The 18946-nt window shown below is 44.9% G+C and overlaps 1 protein-coding gene across 3 annotated transcripts in view; it reads right to left on the minus strand.

Annotated features, from left to right (window-relative positions):
* mtcl2 (microtubule crosslinking factor 2) overlaps positions 1-18405 on the minus strand; it is a 42631-nt gene extending 24226 nt beyond the window's left edge. For 2 of the 3 annotated variants that reach the window (XM_064298054.1, XM_064298053.1), the window contains exons 1-3: positions 17155-18405; positions 14388-14612; positions 10270-10428 (exon numbers count right to left, since the gene is read on the minus strand). In XM_064298054.1, the coding sequence (XP_064154124.1) occupies positions 10270-10428; positions 14388-14612; positions 17155-18066 (1296 nt within the window). In that variant the 5' untranslated portion in view covers positions 18067-18405. The remainder of the gene's footprint in view (positions 1-10269; positions 10429-14387; positions 14613-17154) is intronic. The other variant, XM_064298052.1, reaches the window with a different exon arrangement.
* Positions 18406-18946: the final 541 nt, after the last annotated feature.

The raw sequence follows: 18946 nt of genomic DNA on the forward strand, positions 1-18946 counted from the left end.
CACACACACACACGCACACACACACACACGCACACAGACATGCACGCACACACATACACACATATACACAGGCACACACAACAGCATGGTCTGCACAGATCCCCAGAGTCATCCACTATGAGGCCGGCTTTGAGCGAAGACCATCTGCCTCTCTCTGCACAGCCCGTGGCGTCTCTCCACACATGGATTCTTAAGGGGCTGAGAATACACCCAAGATCTTTAAGGTCCAGGTTTCTATAACAGAAAAGATCACGGTCACCAGAATCCACCTTAAAGGACCCTCCCACTAATAATAAGAACATTTGTCGTTGGACATGGTTAAGGGAGGCAGCTGCAGGCTTGTAGGATTACTGGCTTTAAGTATTAATTAGAGCTGAGAAATGCTTTTTAATTAAGCACAAAGCTTTGGGACTTTGTGGGAAGACTGTAATGTTACCTTAAGCACAGCATACTGCCTGCGCATCAAGACACACAGACAGGCCAGGTTGACCGTACTCTGTAAGTTTGGTGTCACTCATCTGAAGACAACATTGAACGGTGAGCTTCCACGGGGGGTCGCTCAGGGGGGTTTCCACAGGGAGGACATAGAGGACACAAACAACAAAGGTCACTTAGTACAAGCCAGAGCTTATCTCAGCAGCACTCCAGAGCACTGTTCCCTTGCGCTGAGGTGGACGGGGTTTCGCAGAGTGAGACGAGGAAGGCGTTTGGCCTGAAGAGCCTAACGAAAAGATGCAGGTGCTCTGCCCCCACCCTTCGGCCCCACCCCACCCTGCTGCTCCAGCAGACGCCTCTGTATTAACGCTACGCAAGCGGCTTTGAGGATGGGGCTCGTTTCGCAGGGCGGGGAGACGGAGTCGCTGTTTACACTGCGCTCAATGCCACAGATCAAACGCGGGGGGGGCGGCGGCCTTTCATTGTTTGCTGTCCTCTGATGCGCTGAAATCGTGTTTGCTCTCCGTTGACCTGGGGCTCATTGTCTCTCCCTCATATTTGCCTTAGCACCAGTCCAAAAGAAATGTTATGTGACCCCGCGTCTCAAAATCGATGCCTGAAGGGGTGGATGGAGGGAACAAGATGGAGTAGCAGAATGCGACAACAATCAACAAAAAGAGAACAATTTCACCATTTTTATTTACTTTCAAAAATATCTTCCTTTCCCTCTTTCTTAAATGATGATTTATTATCTCTGAATGGTATTCTTATGAAGACATTTCCATTAATAATATATTTTTTTAAAAACCACCACTCCTCAAAAGGACTGCAATCAGAAAATGAGCTGTACTGTAGGTCAGATCTTCGAGCAGTAAGACCAGACAATTTGCAATGGGACTTGGACAATCTACCACAGAATCCATATCAACAATTTTTAAAATGAGGCAGTGTCTCTCCATAGAGGAATCCCTGAGGAGGGAAAGGAAAATGGACGCAGTTTTAATTAACCAAATTCTATTTGGAAGCCCAGCCCATCCCCCTGTCATGATTAACAGCCTTCAGAGGGAATGAACAGGAACGGGAAGGGAAGATGTGAGAGACCGTCATGCAAACAATCATCGGGCTTTATTCAGATCTTCCTTTCAGCAGAATTCAATCAAAGGCCACATGCTCTCATCTCATTAGAGAATCCCAATCACTCGATGCTCGTTAAGCTGTCTGCTCTGGGCCCCGTTAAAGTGGGCAGACGTACTGCCAAAGGCCGGTCCCCGACACTCACCACATTCCTCACACTGCACACTTCATCTGTTCATTAGCACGCAGACAGTGACACCCTCTAACCCTAAAATGCTCACAGTGGAAAACGAAACAACCAGCTCAATCATATGGTCATGGTGCTGTGTGTTCCCTGAGAAGTAAAAATACTCCTGGAGAGAGAGAGAGAGCACTGCAGCTGCGGCTTACACAATTTTGCGGATGTAGTTTTCACATGTGAACTGAAAGTCTGCAATTTCATGAGCTCAGCCATTCTATTTTTCCTCTGTCTCTATTTCTCTCTCTCTCTCTCACACACGGACACACATACACAAAAAAACACATACATGCCTATAAGTAACATATGCACTCACCCACATCCACTCACATGCATTCACACATATACACAGTCCTTCATTAGTTTAATAACTCACGCACTCAGTGCCAGCTGCCTGCCAATTTCTCCTTTCTTTTGCCTCAGAATTAGTTTGGAGAGCTCTCCATCCCCAGAGGGCTTTTTATGAGCCCCCAAATGGCCAGTAAAGGGCCGGAGCTGAATGCTACATTGCTCTCATCATATCAAAGAGATGCCGTTTACGAGTGCACACACGTGCAGACACACACACACACACACACACACACACACATGCGCACACACACACACATCCAGACACGCACAAATGCACACATCCATGCACACGTGCGCTAGCACACACACGCACACACATGCATGCACACACACACACACACACACACAGTCATTAATATAGATCCTGGACATTCACAATCCCATATGACATGACGGAATGTGACAAGAAATCTGCCATTTCCAGAAAATTCTCTAACATCTGGATGCCCTGCATGACTTGGCCACAAGTCACAAGTTAGAGGATAGGGGGTGTTTAATTGGCTGTGCCACACAGACCACTGCAGAAGAGAATTCTGAGTGTGCCTATGATGCTTCTAGTTGTGCCAGACTCAATACATAATTTCAGTGCATGCACTTAACATTGATGCATATTTGTTTTTGATCGGCCTATATATTTGCTTTCAATCAAATGTACCTGCAACTGTGAACTTCAGTTTCCACAAATCCCTCGCAAACACCACGATCAATAGGAGCACAGGTCAGTACAACAGAGATCTGTGGTGGCTGGCTTTCTGCATGCACTTCTCCTGTATAGTCAATTTCATTTTAAAGGATATTGCCAGCGTACACCCACAAGCCAATTTTGTTCTTTTTGGTAGTATTCAGTTTTGGCTCTTCACAACTATCTTCAGTTATCTGCTTTTCTTGGCATTGTGCTGTACATTTTATGGAAACAATGTGTCAAGGGCACTAATCTACGTAAAATAACACTCCTTGGTTGCATAGAGAGAATACTGATCCATTAACCTTATAACCGGTGAGGTTTCGATATAAGCTCTTTGAGCTTCCTATCTCACCTGCACATGTACTACTTTCTTTCATTTGTTGTATTTTTTTTCTTTTTCTTTTACTGTGTGCAAATAAACTAAACTAAACTAAACTAATACTGATCCATTTCAAAGTTCCACTGCTAAACTAGTGGCTACCGCAACCATGTGACCCACATGCGATTCCAGTCCAGGTTTTTCTAAATCCTTGGGAGTGGGAGTGGGTGGTTCTTAGAGCCAGCTATTGTCCTTTATGAGACTGTGTATTGTGCAAAGCACTAAATTAAGCGACTGTGAAGAAAATAAGACCCCTCAATCAACTGCGGTGTTTTGTCGAAGGGTCATCAAAGGATCGTCAGAGCCTTTACTGTAACAGGAATTACATGGGGCGCAGGCCACTGGCTAACTGGCGTCTAACCCCATAAAGTGGTTCAGCTGTGATTGGAGCATATTTGCAGGGATGCAGGCCGGTCCTCTTTCCACACCGATAGTGCCATTTACCAGAAACCTGCAGCTACAGCACTATGGAAAACCGCGCTTGGCTGTGGCTCGTCTCAGCTGTTTCATTCACACCATGTACATGCATGCATTTTAACGCCAGTTAACCTGCTTATCGGTGGGGAGAGCATCATTACTCATCACATCAATACCACACACTTCTGCAGTTTCCATGACAGTGGCTGTTACAGTGAAAAGAACTGGTAAAAAATGCCAGAGGGGAACCTTTTCATGAATACATGCTGCTGGCTATGTGACTGTACACCATGTCAGTACAGTGAGCAGAGTATTGATCAGTTAATAATGATACGGCCCACAGAATCTCAGTGTCCTCTTGCATACTAAAGGAAGTGTTCTGTTCATTAGGCAGGCAATAGGCCATTCTCCTTTGGCTTTGGAAAGTCAGAAATCTGTAGTGATGGAACAGTGAGGCTTCATCATACCAATAATGTGTGAAGATATAAAGTGCTGTCTTTCTACCGACTAGGTCAATTCGATCAAAGCATTACTCCACAGCAAAATGCTGTAATTGGTTCATATCAATGAGTCATTGACACTGTGACAGCTCCATCCATTTACAGATCAAAGAAGGTTCACTCTCCTAGTAATACCACTCCCGCTAGTAATGTGTCACCCGGTTAATTGATTCCTTTTTAAACAGTAGATTGATAAAGGCCTGATCTTTATGCCAGCGTGTAGAGGAAGACGTCTTATGTCTCTCTTTGTTCTCCACCTCGTACTGCTCATAAGGATAGTTCCAGCCGTTCACTCAGGTCACATCAAGGCTAAGATGGATGGGTGCTGACTGTGTGGCAGGGTTTACGTAACCTTGGTGTTACGTAAAGCTCTTTGTTGAGGAAATGAGGTGAAGGCCCTGATAACGCGTGAATCTTTTGGTGACGTAACGGATAATAACCATCCACATGCACGAACTTGAGAATGCACAACCCTATCTTGCAACACAACCCTATATTCCCTCTCACACGCATGTATGCATCAACACCAACCCCTACCCACCCACATACCCAGGCAAACATTCACATAAAAATTCACAGCACTCAACAGATGTGTTCTTTATCCATGAGTGCACTTCACAGTTCTGAAAATGCATCCATCACAAAGACACCAGACCATTGGCTTGTGTCTGTTACAGCAGAGTAGTCTAAAACTGCAAACACAATCAAGTCAAGGAAAAAAAAACTGTCCCTCCCTCCTTGATGTAAGGTGACACATCTTGTACTAAGGGGGGGACTTTTACCCAGACATAAAGCCTCCTTATTAGATAAAAATCGGATTAGTCTTTAACCCGGGGAAACAACCAGTAAGAGGGCAAAAGTGGAGACGTACCAAATGATCACACATGAGAATGGAAGGCTCTGACAGGAGGTAATGAGTGGCTTGAGATGGGGTGGCCTGAGCGTCATTGGTTGAGCTGAAGAAGGCATTCCTATACTTATCCTGCCTGTATCACTGGCTCCAGACCATCAGTCTCTATTTGCTTACTGTTCTCCTCTCCACTGATCCACTGATAAAATTAACGAACTGCAAAAGATCTGCAAGCCAACTGGTTTTGGAAACATAGCTGATGCATTTTTAAATACAAAGTAACAAAACAAATAATGTAAGGCTTCTGATTGAAGACAGCTTAAGCAGGACTGCTAGGTGTTTGCATTATGAAATGCACAAGCGACCGTAGCTCTTTGTTTAAGCTGTTGAAGGAGTACAAACATACTGCGGTTTGGCAGTAAGACTATTTACTGAACTTCCATAAAATTCTATGAGATGCTCTATAAAATACACTATCAGGCCTGGTGTTCATCGCTTCCTAGTGTGTCAGCCTCTTGTTCTCCTCCAACTGCCACAAAAGTCATTCACAAGGTTTCACAGCATAAACAGGCACAGAAACTGGTCTGAGGGAAAAGGTGTGCCAGACGGCAAAGCAACACAGAGAACCAGTGGCAGGGAAAGCTGCAGAACCGGATCCCCTGTAGCGTAGCAGCCGCTGCAGCAGTACACGTGCTGGCCACGGATGGTGGTGATACTGCCAGGCGAAGGTACTGGTAGTGCTGTCACTGCCAGTGTCAGGGGCTGCGTAGAGGGAAAACAGACCTGTGGTCCATCCCCAAGAGGATACTTATGAATTATAAATAGAACGGCAGCCATTTCTCACGGAGGCTAAAGGAGAGGTGATGCACACGAGCAGCCAGAACTGGATTGTAGCAATATGCCGCCATTATCGCTAATGTTCTTGTGTATTCTGTTCCAGGAAAATAAATCAACTTAGAGAAATTCATACATCATGGGAAGTTTTTTTTAAATGTATTTTTACGTGTGCTCCGAATAAGTCAAAACCCAGCATGAAATCTGTACTGCCTTTTTAATAAGCACCAAAAATACTGCCTCCACAAACGGCCACTGCTTCCCCTTGATCTGCACTGCCATGCAAATTTAAACCTCTGTAGGTTGAAACAAATGCTCTCTATTGCTGCAAACACTCAACACACACACACTGTGATATATACATATATATGTTCACACACATAACACTTCAGGAGCTGTGCTTTGTACGCTCACACACATACCACTGGATATAAATATGCACCACTGGAGTAGGATGGACAGAGGAACCATCAGACAGAGGCAACAAAGCAGCACTCGTCTTGCATCTGTTTCTTGTTCCCTCCTCTGTACATTGATGTTCTGTTGTTTTCTAGACAACAATGTTTCCCTGGGAACCTTTTCCAACAGACGCCCACTTCCAGTGAAAAGCCCCCCAGGGCATTAAAAGCATTCTTCTGTAATGCCCCAGGGTCCAACCCTGTGCTAACAGTCATTAACTAGGAAACTGGGAACCTTAAAGTTATCCTTTTTAAGCATCATTTTTAAACAAAGAAATCACAAGGTTAAATCATAAAAGCATAGCCCTAATGCTCAGTATAATAAACCATAATAGGAAAATGTATCAGTAGTATGATCCAGTGTGAATAAATATAGCAGGGATGTTGAGCAATATAAACTGGATTTAGATGTGTGATTCTACCCTAACATCTTGGTATCAGCCACACACAATCAGTTAATAGTAGGGTGTAGTCGCACTTTCCCTGCATTATGTCATTGCATTGTCTGAGAGGGCTGGGGCTACCTCTCCAAGGGTACCTTCCCTCTGCAAAACTCCACACTTGGCCTCAATACTTATAATACAGATACTCGTAATACATAATTTGAGCATGAAATGAACAATTATTTCATAAAATCACCCAATCACAGTTATGATCGGGGAAGGTGTTTTTTTGCACATCCGAGGTAGCCACACTTCACCACTTCACAACATCTCTACTCTACTCTGTTGTGTCTAATAATTCCATAAATGAGCGTATTTTCCTCAGTGGATCAGTAGCCCACGGGAGACTGATCTCCAGCGCGGATCTGATGCAGAGAGGCTTTGTGCTGAGGGGGCTGTGCGCTTCCTCTCTCCGTTAGCTCACAGCGCTACTGCAGAAAGATCCCAGCCTCCCGCAGGACCCCTCTCTTTGTGCAGCGTAGTATCGACCTACAAATGTACCGGCCCCAGGATCCTTTGTCTTCTCTGTTTTTACTTCCAGCTCTACCCTCCGTAGCGCTTCGCTGTTTGCACTGTACACTGACTGATGTGAGCATTTCTAGGCCCTGTTGATAGCAGCTGCCAGGAAAGAAATACTGTGTCTTTGCCTTGAAGCGAAGCTTCTGATTGCAAAACACATATTTCAAGTCTGTTGCAGGCAAAACATCAGGACAGCAAGGACAGCGGGGACTCAAACAGTTGTCTGTCTCCCCGGTGATGAGCAAAGGCTATGACACTTTTTAAATGAGGGCATGTGGGAACCAGGAACGCACACCTTGAGGCAGACAATAAAGGAGCCACTTAATAGAGGGATTCAGAAAAGAACCAAGTTCATATCAAAGTGGTCTCAGTCTGCCAGTAAGGATTGATTATCTAGACATGGACGTTTCTCCCCCCTGGTGACAGCACCTATTTTGGATGTGGTCACTCAACTAGCCACAAGTCTTACAAAGCACAGAATCCCAATTTTAGTGTAGAGACACAGCTCCAGGACTGTCTGAGACAACACAGCAATCAGGGACCAGCCTAAATAGGTTACGGTATGACTTAGAAGAAGGCCACACAATCACCAAATTACTGCAGATTCATCCGCAAGTATTGTACAAATAGACCCTCCCATCTGGGTGTGATAATTACTGTGATGCTGCCACTCTTCTGTTTACACCTGCCACTCACAGAGTATTGCAGAGCTCCAGTTCATCTGTTGTAATTGGAGACACAAAAAGCCAGTAGGGCACACAAGATTATCCCCTTCTCTCTCTCTTTCTCTCTGTATTTTTATTCACACACACTTCCTCTGTTTCTCTCTCTCAGCTCAAGGACAGGTCCCCCATAAAAACAATAAAATAGCACTTCCTGTCAGCCATGAATAAAAAGACATTTTAAAGTAATAATGGCAATTTCCTTATACGGAGATGAAAGAGCTATGAGCCTGAAAAGAGGTAGTACACTTACCAGAGAATCACCAAGTGACACATGGTGGAGGAAGTCTGAATAAAAGGGAACCTGCGTCCCTGTAAATCACAGCTAATAAACATATATACACACACAAGCACATGCATGCAAACATACACTCTCTGTCTCCCTGGAGACAAACCATAACTGCCTTCCACTTTCTCTGACAAAGAGCCATCTCTGTACTTCTTTCCCCTGCTCAGCCATTATGACAGTTAATGCCAGCCCCACCCCCTCCCCTCCCCTCCCCCAACTCCCAAGTTAACCTTCACCTCTGCCTCCCCCATGCAGAGACCCAGCTCAGTCTTACCCGTCTCAATTTCAGATGTTGCTGCAGACCACTCCGTTCAGCCTAATTATCTCCAGAGGAGTGTAACAGCTGGAATACTGATCAATACACATGGGTAAGAGGGATGGGGCGTGGGGCGGAGAGATTCCATTATCCACAGCCTTTTGTCTCCATTTCGAAGGTATGCAAGTTTGGAGAGCGGCCTTAAAGAAATTCCCTGCCGCTCGTTCCGGTTCGCTGTTCGCACTCACCCTCTTAAGCAGTTTAACAGTCCATCAGTGCACTCGAGCGATGAAAAACTGCACAAATAGGCTGCCTGTTCAAAACTGTCATGGCAAGGTAGGTTGTGACCCGTACCCTGATAAAATAAGGGGATTCGATAAAGGTGGTCCTGCCATACCTTTATTGACCTAATCTCATCATTTAGCAGTTCACGTTTTATTGTCTTAAAAACAAGCGAAGAGGTTGTTGACGTTGAGTGGCTCACTGCGCAGTGCTCGTTGCGCTACATTAGTACGCAGGGGTGACTGAGTCTTGTGGAGCAGACAGTGGGATGGGATCTGGCACCTGAGTGCACCGGGCCACAGGCGGAGCAAGGGCTGACAGTGTCGGCACACCGGGGAGCGAGACGGGCGGGGTCGCATCCCGGGGGGGGGCTGTGAACCCCTCCTGCTGAGCGCCGGATAACTCCACCCCTCCTGAGCTATGGCCCCAGCTTCAGCCCACACCGATGGCCTGAGCCGTCCTCTGCCCCTCTGCCAGCAGCACAGAGCTGCAGACAGTGCCACCCCAAATAATGAGGACCATAATCATTAAATCAGACCCAAATACTGCCCTGGTGCTTTTATCTGTTTTAAACACAGGCATGTCTGTCTTGGTTTCACTTTTCACAATTACGATTTACTTTATTAGCATGGCAACCGTACCAGTTCATACCATAGCAACCATACCACACCAGTTCATACTGGTAAAGCCTACACTCACTGTACAACAGAATTAGAAGGACACTCATTCCCTCCCTCTCCCCCTATTGTGCCTCTATTTTTGACTCGGCTCACCGCCGATGATGAAGTTGGGAAATTCCTCACCAGCAGAAAGCCTCTCCTTCGCTGCCCGCAGGGAGGGAACAGAAGGCCGCTGGGCCGCGAGGCCAACAGCAATGCCAAGAATCCTCTCTCAACGGGCTGCCAAGCTCTGCTCCACCCAGCCCCGTCCGCCCCACAAAGCCCCGCGCCACTGTCGCTGCTATCTGCCCTCGCCGCTCACAATGTGACAGCAGGAGAGGGCGCTTCCATTGTACATCCCAGGCTAATCGCCATGGAAGAGGCCGGGGCGAAAGGGGGGACCCTTTTCACTCTCTGAGAACAGTCTTCTGCGCAGTAACAGGGGAGTCAATGTGAAATTCTCTAATGCTCACGTGGAATGTGTCCCTAGCAAGCATTCGTGCCAACACTATTAAAGGTTAATATCATTAAAAGATGAAAACATTTTAAAAGCGGATCATTCGTAATACACTAAACACGCTTAATGCATATCCTGCGTGGGACCTGCTGGCTGCATGCAAATTCTAGCTGCGTGTCAAAAAAGGTACCTTTCCCCACCAGACCGCATATGTAATCCAATATATTAAGTCTTCTGCCACTGAGCCACACCAGTTGATATTCTGCAGAGCCAGTGCAGGCAAACATCAACCCCAGTGCTGCTAAGCCAAATCCAAACAGCCTATTTGCAGAATCCAGCCCAGCAGAGCCTATGCTGTCTCAGCTCAGCCTGGCTCTGTCATCACACCAGTCAATCAAATCCAAGCCCTGCCCAGCCATACCTCTCTGGCCTTCTCCATCTCGGCCTGCAGCACCTGCTTGGCCACCTCCAGGTCCTGCAGCCTCTGGCGCAGGTCCTCGTTCTCCTGCTCTAGACGGGACCTCTTCTTCTCCACGGACTCCAGCTCGTTGTGCAAGCGGATGGAGACGTCCTTCGCCACCTGGGACAGACAACAGACAGACAGGAGAAGGGGAACGAGGTCACTTTGAGCCCAGAAAGATACTCAGACATACAGAGATATGAGACCGAACAGCGGCTAACATGGCTTCCACGAACAACCAATACAAAATTATCCATGAGTGATCGTTTTTAAGTCATGTAGTAGATTCTCTTATCTTGAGCAAATTACAATGTCGGCTCTTAGTGTACACATACAGTAGAGACTTTAAACACTTGTTTGTTCATATCTTTAGCAATATTTTAACTTATTCATAACTCCACACTTCTCATGAAGCAGCTTTTCTTATGTGGTAAAGAATGCACCGTAAAGACTTGATATTTTCATTGTCTGAAATAAATGATTCAGAATGGGGATTTATTTTGATCAGGATCTAAGACATTATCAAACATAATCTAAAATATTTCATGATCTAAGATATTTTTCCCAGCAAATTGCAAAAACTGGACAAATAATAGCCTTCACATGATATATAAAATTGTTTACTGAAACACGTTTGTCGTAAAAATATAGCCGTTTTGTATTTCCTTTGTAGTCCTGTGTCCCCCCCCGCCTCAACATTATAAACAAAGGCGAGCGGGCGGCCGTCTTTGGTGTCTAGCAGGGCGGAGCAGAGAAACCGCTGATCCTGTTCAAAGCCGAGCCGAGCGATAGCACAGAGGGCCCAGTTATGCGTGCGACCGTTGAGCGAGGGGTCCTCGCGCTGAACCGGAGCCAGTCTGCAGCTGCGGCCCACAATGCCCCTCTGTGCGACGGGCCGGGGAGAGCACCACAGACGCATCCCTGTTCTCCCTGCTCCGATTCAAACGGCCAAAGGACCAGCCGCCAGTCCGCCCTCTCGCCACTGTACGTGCCGCCTGCCAAGCAGACAGCCCACATTACAAAATCAATATTCCTCTTCCATTAATGGCCTGGAAGGTGTCCAGAGTATATTCCTAAAGTATAGCGCTGTGTTTTATAGTAATTGCAGCTCTTTCCAATAAACAAAAGCCCCTATTAATGAATAAGAGAGGCCTGTTGAGTAGTCAGGTTGACTGACAGGAGAAATGGCATCCCCCCCCCGGCCTTCACCAAAACTGCTCAGTTTAATTTCACTTCGTGACCAAAGGTGTTGCTTTTGATGTTTAGTTACAATGAGCATCATTACTAGGTGTTAGCAGCGTTCAGGACCATCTCAGCTGGAAAACATTGGGAAGGGCTCTGAATGTTTTTGCTGTGCTTGAAGACAGCGTAAAAGGGGGCTGTCACTAGCATAATAAACTTCCCATTTGTCTTGTTCCTGCCTGAGCCACTGTACTTTACACCCACCCCTGAGCCACTATACTTTACACTGCACCCTGTGTGCTATTTGACAAACAACATTCGCGAATGGGAGAAGGGAGGCAGTAAGCAACCAAAAGGCCCTTTACACGTGTAAGTGTGTGAGAGTGTGTGTGTGCATTGTTAAGAGAGATCATTTTAGCAGGTTTAGTTTCTGCTCTCCTGATTGGCAAGTTTTTCACAGCTCCTTGTTCCCCGTTGGCAGTTTTAACAGCCCTACTGTAGATTTTATCACCACCGATTTCCATATTACAGTCGATTTCACAACGGCAACGGAGGAAACCACCTCTCATTCACAGCGTACACAAACAGAACCTGACCAGGTGTAACCACCTCAGCATGTAAATCAATGAGAAGCTTCTCAAATGGGAAGTAAATACAGCACACAGCGAATACCCAATTTGGACAACTAATAATTATACTAAGCTGGAGTAAAGGTCAAATATGCTGTTTCAAACACTTCGTCCTTGAAAGATTTATGCCTTCAGTTAGGCTATTTATTGTTGTGAAACCCTAAAAATGCCACATCCACACACAATCACACCCTGCTTCTGGGAGCGTAAGATGAGTTTCTCTGCGTTCGGACCACTCCAGTGCGCTGCCTGACACCTGGGGACCACCCCTCCACATTTCAGGGTCCTGCTGCCCAGCTGTCATTGAAAGAGTCATGCTGGGAAACCTCTTCCCCTATGCCTCACCACGTGATTACTCAGCTGTTGCTATGTAGGCGGGCAAGGGGTTCAACTGACATTCAACAGGATGTGGAATCAACAAAACCAACAAACAATACATATGGTCTGGAGACATGGCCATAGACAAAATTAAGGCTTAAAATAACCCCCCCCCCCCCACAAACACACACACACAATGAAAACAGCCTGTGGTTTGCCCTCTTTATTCTATTTTTTAAGCTTCCTTCAAAATTATATATGGCTAACTCCAGTTGGACTCACTTGAGAAACAATTTCTTGGTTTGTCAGGGAAAAGAGAAGAGGTCTAAAACTGATTCTGAGAAGAAAACTATATGACCCTGGTTTTTTAGAGGAACTTATCCAGGATACCAGAGGAGCAAACACAGGAAGTCACACTAACATCCAAGCTAACATCTCCCCCTCCCCCACCCCACATGGAGAACTGGTCAGCGGAACGGAACAGGACATGGGAACTAATAAACAGTGTGATTCAGTGAACAGACATGAGAATTACACTGTCTCCGACTGTGGGGGGTTGATTCAAGTAGCGCTTATACATGGAACAACAAAGGGTGTTGTGTAAGCTATGAATAATAGTATCACTACCAACGTTACATTACAGCCATTTAGCAGACGTTCTCTTCCAGTGCGACTTACCAACATAAAAGAAACGGAACACTATCTTAAAAAAATGTTTAAAAGATAGCATTGTCTTATTTTTATCGCCCTTGTTTTTTGCAGAGGGTTTGCTTCAGTGATTGTTTTTTTTTTTACTTAATGTGCTGAAAAGAATGTATTCTCCTTCGCTTCTTTGTCTTTGTGGGGGTATTTAGACAGACCTGGGTCTGTGGGTGGGGAGTGGAAACAGCCCAGTCAGTGTTGGTGACCTTTTACTCAGCCGTTACAGATCTGTGCTGTCTTAAGGCCCTTTAACAGCTTCCACAGGACTGCCTACTGTAGCCACCGTCTGACGCGAAGCTCAAGTTTTAACGCAAGAATGCAGCTGGTTTCCAAAGAGTCAGCTCCACCGCACAAAGATGCACAATGTTAGCTTTGCTGAAGAAAGACGTTTTTCTTCTCCTCTTTCCCCCCTCTACAACTGCACCATTTAAATGAGGGACAGCGACAGCAGGGTAAGCCTGAGGGAGATGACATCACCCCCCCCAACCCTCCCCCCTTTTGCACGGACGCCTGAGAAAGGCCGCATTGTGTGCCCGCCTGCACAAAAAAGTTGACAGAACTTTGCTAATTCATGACCTGTAACTGGAGCTGTGGAATTCTGTGCACAACGAAAGTCCCATAATGTCCCTGCTAACAAGGCCTTACACACTCATCTCCTGCCATTCACTATTTGGTGGCAGACAAAAAACAGCCGTGATATAATACCCCTTACTTACGAAGAGACTGGCAAGCTATCCGAGTCTCTGTTCAGCACATTACATGCTTTGCCTTTTAACTGACCTACCTTTAGGGATGTAAATGGGGGAAAGCGGCACCATGACACTCACCATGACAGTTATATTCAAATTTGGAACTGTGGTTTCCTTCTTTCAAAACATTCAAAGCAGCCCCAGTAAACATTCTTTACAGCCACATCTAAAGCAAATGAGCAAATGCAAACTACCAATTTAAATCCTGTGGCAGACTAAACAGTAGGTCTTGCACATGTAAGTGGCAATGACCAGTGGAAACCACTGCAAATGAGTCAGCCTGTGTGGAAGCATTCATTCTACTCGCACATGAACAGACACACATATGCAAATGAAATGGCAAACAGTCCTAAGTTGGTAAATAAGTAACATCCCCTCCCTTGCATGCGCCTACACACGTGTGCACAGTATCAAGTACGTAAACACAAACACACAGGACTGGACAATCAGAGGTACATATCTTTTCACTACCTCATCCCACACACACACACACACACACCTTAACATCCTGCTCCAGCGTGCGGATGAGCTCGCCGTCCACCTGACCGGTCTGGGCCACGCGGAGGCTGCGACGCTCGGCCTTGCGCAGACGGTACTGCAGGATGCGGCAGGTCTTGCTGGCCTGGTCCAGCTGCTGCCGCAGCTCCTGCAGCTGGTACACGTCCTCCTCCATGTACATGTCACGCATCTCCAGCATCTCCGACCGCAGCTCCTCCATCTCGTCCTGGAACAGCACAACACAGTCAGCTGGTGCAACTACTCCTCGTAACGAGCGGCCCGAAGTTATCACCATTACAATAGTCACACCATTACCATCATGAAACTCTTTACTGTGTCATTATCAGCTAACTGAAAAAGAATAACCTCCTTGTACATTGCCAGTACCCAGTGCTGTTAGTAGCATAATCAAAATCATTACTGCCTGATCACCATGACTATATATTATCATCATCAAAATCATTACTATCTGAATCATAATCACAATCATTACAGCATCATCATATCATCATTATCAAATCACCAGGCCTACTATTTGAATCATAAGCAAAATTATTACTAAATCATTACAATCATCAACAAAATTGTTACTATGTCATCATCACAGCTATCTTCATCATCATTGTCACATTTTACTGCACAATACACTGATAGCTGCAGAGCCACCCTGACATTAGGGACTTGCTCAAATACTGAAGAGTAATGTACTATCAGCAACTGGGACTATATGTACAAACCTGTAGATATATGAAAATAATGAAAATTATCTATCCAAGACATGCATCATTTAGCTCTCGCCTCACTTGGTTGCTATGCCAGTGATAATGAGCATTAAAGATCGAACACCTACTGTGTTGAAAAAATAGCTTTGTATTCAAAATAATACGATTCTGCAAATTATTTTGATTTGTGTCGATACTCTGGAGGACTTAAGCTAGCTCTCAAATATTGCATGTTACATGTTACAGTGTTTTGATGCTTCTTCAGTAGAATTTCATCTTCACACGACAACGAATATAGATTGTGGAATACTCAATGCTGTAGCAATTTGGTAGGCTATATATGCGTTTGATTTCATTTGCATTGACAAGCTGTTATCTAACTGGAAGTTGCTGACACAGACGTTTCCATTTATTTGAGAACATGGGAGTTTCAACATAATTGCATTCATTTAAATCGCAAAGACTTTTCAAATAACATACTCAATCAATATACAAACCTATGTTCAAATAATGTGAATTAAAACGATTTCCAAAAGCCGCATAAATTCGTCGTCCATGTGCACTCCATTTACATGATAACAGAAGCGTTTATGAAGCATTAATGTAAATCCCGACAAAACCCTGCTATAGAGCTGCAGTAACAAGCTAGATAAAGTATTTATAGGGACGTGAGAATGTGTGGAGTAAATATAACCATTTTATCTCAGACTAATATTCAGAAAGCTGCCGCGCACTGTCACACAAGCCTAGAGAGAATGTAGGTCATCCACTGCAGAGCGGATCACGTGGTCCGCCGGGTATAAACAATGGTGTGTAGAGTAAAGTGGGCGCGTTCGACTGCAGCATCTGGACTGGGCTGGGGGCCACGACGCACAGATGCGCAATTCAGGCAAATCATGCCACTAAAGAGGAATCAAATAAATATGAAGTCTTGTCGTAGCAATTCATGGCGCGGTTTTTACTTTACTAAACGCTGAAAACCGAGATACCTCACAGTTGGCTACACATAGGCCTACGTCTTAGAAAGCTATAGGTGTGGTGAAGGTCACAAAATAGCTGAACAACCAAAATGGCATGATCTATATAAATATATATTATTCACTGTACAGGTTAGCTCCGTTTTTGTTTTGCTTAAATCCATAAATAAGATATTAATTGCATCAATTGCTCAATTGAAAATTGCAAAAACGAAGTAATTGAACTGTAGGAGAATTATTTTTTAATTACATTTTTTTTTAAATTGAGCATTGCTATTGCAACAGCCTATTCTAAAAAGCCTATTCTACACGATTATTCAGTCATGTATCACTGATAAAACTGCCTGGAACAATAAAATGAGTGTAATTTATGAATAGGCGATTACCACAATCAGCCAAGTCATTTAAGAGGGGCATAGTTCACGATCTAGCAACACGAGTTCCAAACTCAGTCACCTAAACCAGAAAACAAAACCATGTAAAAATATAAATGCTAAAATATCCTTTCTGGCGCTTGTAATCCAGGGCAACACCAATGAGCCTTTCGTTGCTGCGACAAGAAAACAAACAAGAGGTGTTCTAATCAAAGTGTGTGTAACCAAAAGATACGTTGCGAGGCTTCTCTTTACATATTAGGTTATATATTTGATATTCAATAAGACATCGGAGACATGTGACTCCAAACAGTAGTAGCCTAAAGGATTGGTGTTGGAGATTAGCTTCGGCTATATAGCTACACATCAGATAGGCTACTGCCTTGGAAAATGCAATACTTGCCACTTACAAACAAACAAACAAACAAATAAATAAATAAGTTTGATCATAAGCTATAGCTATGTTTAGTTTTACGATTAGAAATGAACAAACAATTACAATTCTACCAGCCAATAGGAGCTACTCTTGACAATACGCATCACTTACAGGAGCGCCATTTGTGCATGCATACGAGATTATTGGAGCACAATAGTTATCAACATATCAGTCTTATTAAATAAAACGAAAAAGGCTTTCAAACAAGACATATAAGTGCACGCAACTATAGTTAAAATGTAACCTTTTCAGCTCTTACTTTTAGGTAATCGTTTTCTGATCTCAGTTCTTCAATTTCCCTGACAAATTCTTCATGCATCCCATCCATGAACTCCTCCGTCAGGTCAGAAAACGCCTGGGATGTGCTAACAGGCATCCGACTATCAAAGGAGGCGAGGGACCGTTCGTCGCCCGGCGAAATGCTTCCTTCCACGGTGTCCACTCCAAGGGAGACCCTGTCCTTCTCCCCGGGGTTCTTTGCATGTTGATCAACTCGACTACCCCTGTCTGATCGTCCATTTCCATGATCCCTGGTTGCACTCTCCCCCTCAGCTCCCCCGCCACGACTGCTGGATTCAGTGTCACTGCTTAGGGCATCCGTGGAAAGTTTATTTTCTTCGGAAGCGCAATCGGAGAGCTCTGAGCTACTGTCTGTTGGCGACAGCTTGCCCGGGGCGCAACCCGAGTCTCTGCTCAGGTCGTCGGAGGCGTTGCTGGCATCCGATATCTTTCTCCGGCAGGATTTTGATGATTTGCCGCTGCTCTTTTGGGAACCGGCGACGGATAGCAGGGACTTTCCGGAGACTTTTCCTTTTTCAGATTTAATTTCTTTCCCACTGCCCGGGCTGCGCCTAGACACTCGACTCCCCAGGTGTATGGCTCCAGGTTTAACACTTAAGGTTGGCGTGCCAATTCCTCCCCTGATCTTCGTCAGGGACCAGCCGGGGACGTCTTTGGGTCGTGCGGGCGAAGGTGCTCGGTTTATTTTCTTCTTCTCATTCACTTGGTGTGGCTGGACACTCGGCTGCTGCTGAAACTGGTGTTGTTCTTGGGGCTGCGTCTGCCCAATATTACTGCTCCCATTCTCGCTTTCCATTTTGTGCCTGTGTCTCCTTTCCTTAGGCGAGACAAAATCAGTAGGCGAATTCACATCAACCTTTGTCTTTGTCATTCATTCCGATTTTACACAAACAGTTAGCCAGAAAAAAATCTACAGAAGTTACGCTCGAACTGCACAAACCCTAACGAATAGGCTAGGGTGTAATAGTTTGGGTGTGTTTTATGCAACCCACGACAGCGAAAAAAAATGTTGAAGTTACTGAGAAACAGTATCCACTTTATCTTGTAGTTGTTTTTGGTTAATATTCCATTTTTTTCTTCTTTCGTTCTCGTTTTAATTTCGCCTGCTTTCCTTGCGACTCCGTTTGCTTGCAGTCTGTGGAAAGATCTTAGCAGTGCGCCAGGAGGGTTTTTCTCCGCCCAACTATAGCGGATCTGTATGTGACGAATCGGTGTCTGGAAACTGTGGTCTGGCATCACTCAAAGGACTCTCTACTGCCACCGCGGCTTTAAAACGGCTTGTGCAACAATATAATTCCAAGATAGCTACCTAATGTAAAATACTAACCACGAGCCTTTTATTTTAATTGTTTTATTTTTAGGCAAGGTTCTGTAATTAGCTACGCTATTAAATTTACGCGCCATGTAGCCTACATTAATCATGATTTCCAATTGTAATATTTTAATTTAAAACAAACATATCACGTTTTTGACTATTCGTTTTATAATTAGCCGAGTAAATCTTTCGCGGGCGAATATGACCGGTCTTATTTTAACCGAGTTTTGAGACTGCAGTCTTCACCATGTCGTTATTTTCTGTGCATAACTGTGCGTAATGTAGCCTAAATGTAGGTCTGATGTAGACTATAATGCTGTCTCAAGATGTGCACGGGGTGACTTGCCACGTGCTCGTCTAATTTGATTTCCTCTCTTGAGTTTTGTTCTTCTCTCTTCCCCTTTACAGTATTTCTTTCTTTCTTTATGCTTTCTTT

The sequence above is a fragment of the Anguilla rostrata genome, chromosome 11, assembly GCF_018555375.3.
Source record: "Anguilla rostrata isolate EN2019 chromosome 11, ASM1855537v3, whole genome shotgun sequence".
Taxonomy (NCBI): Eukaryota; Metazoa; Chordata; class Actinopteri; order Anguilliformes; family Anguillidae; genus Anguilla; species Anguilla rostrata.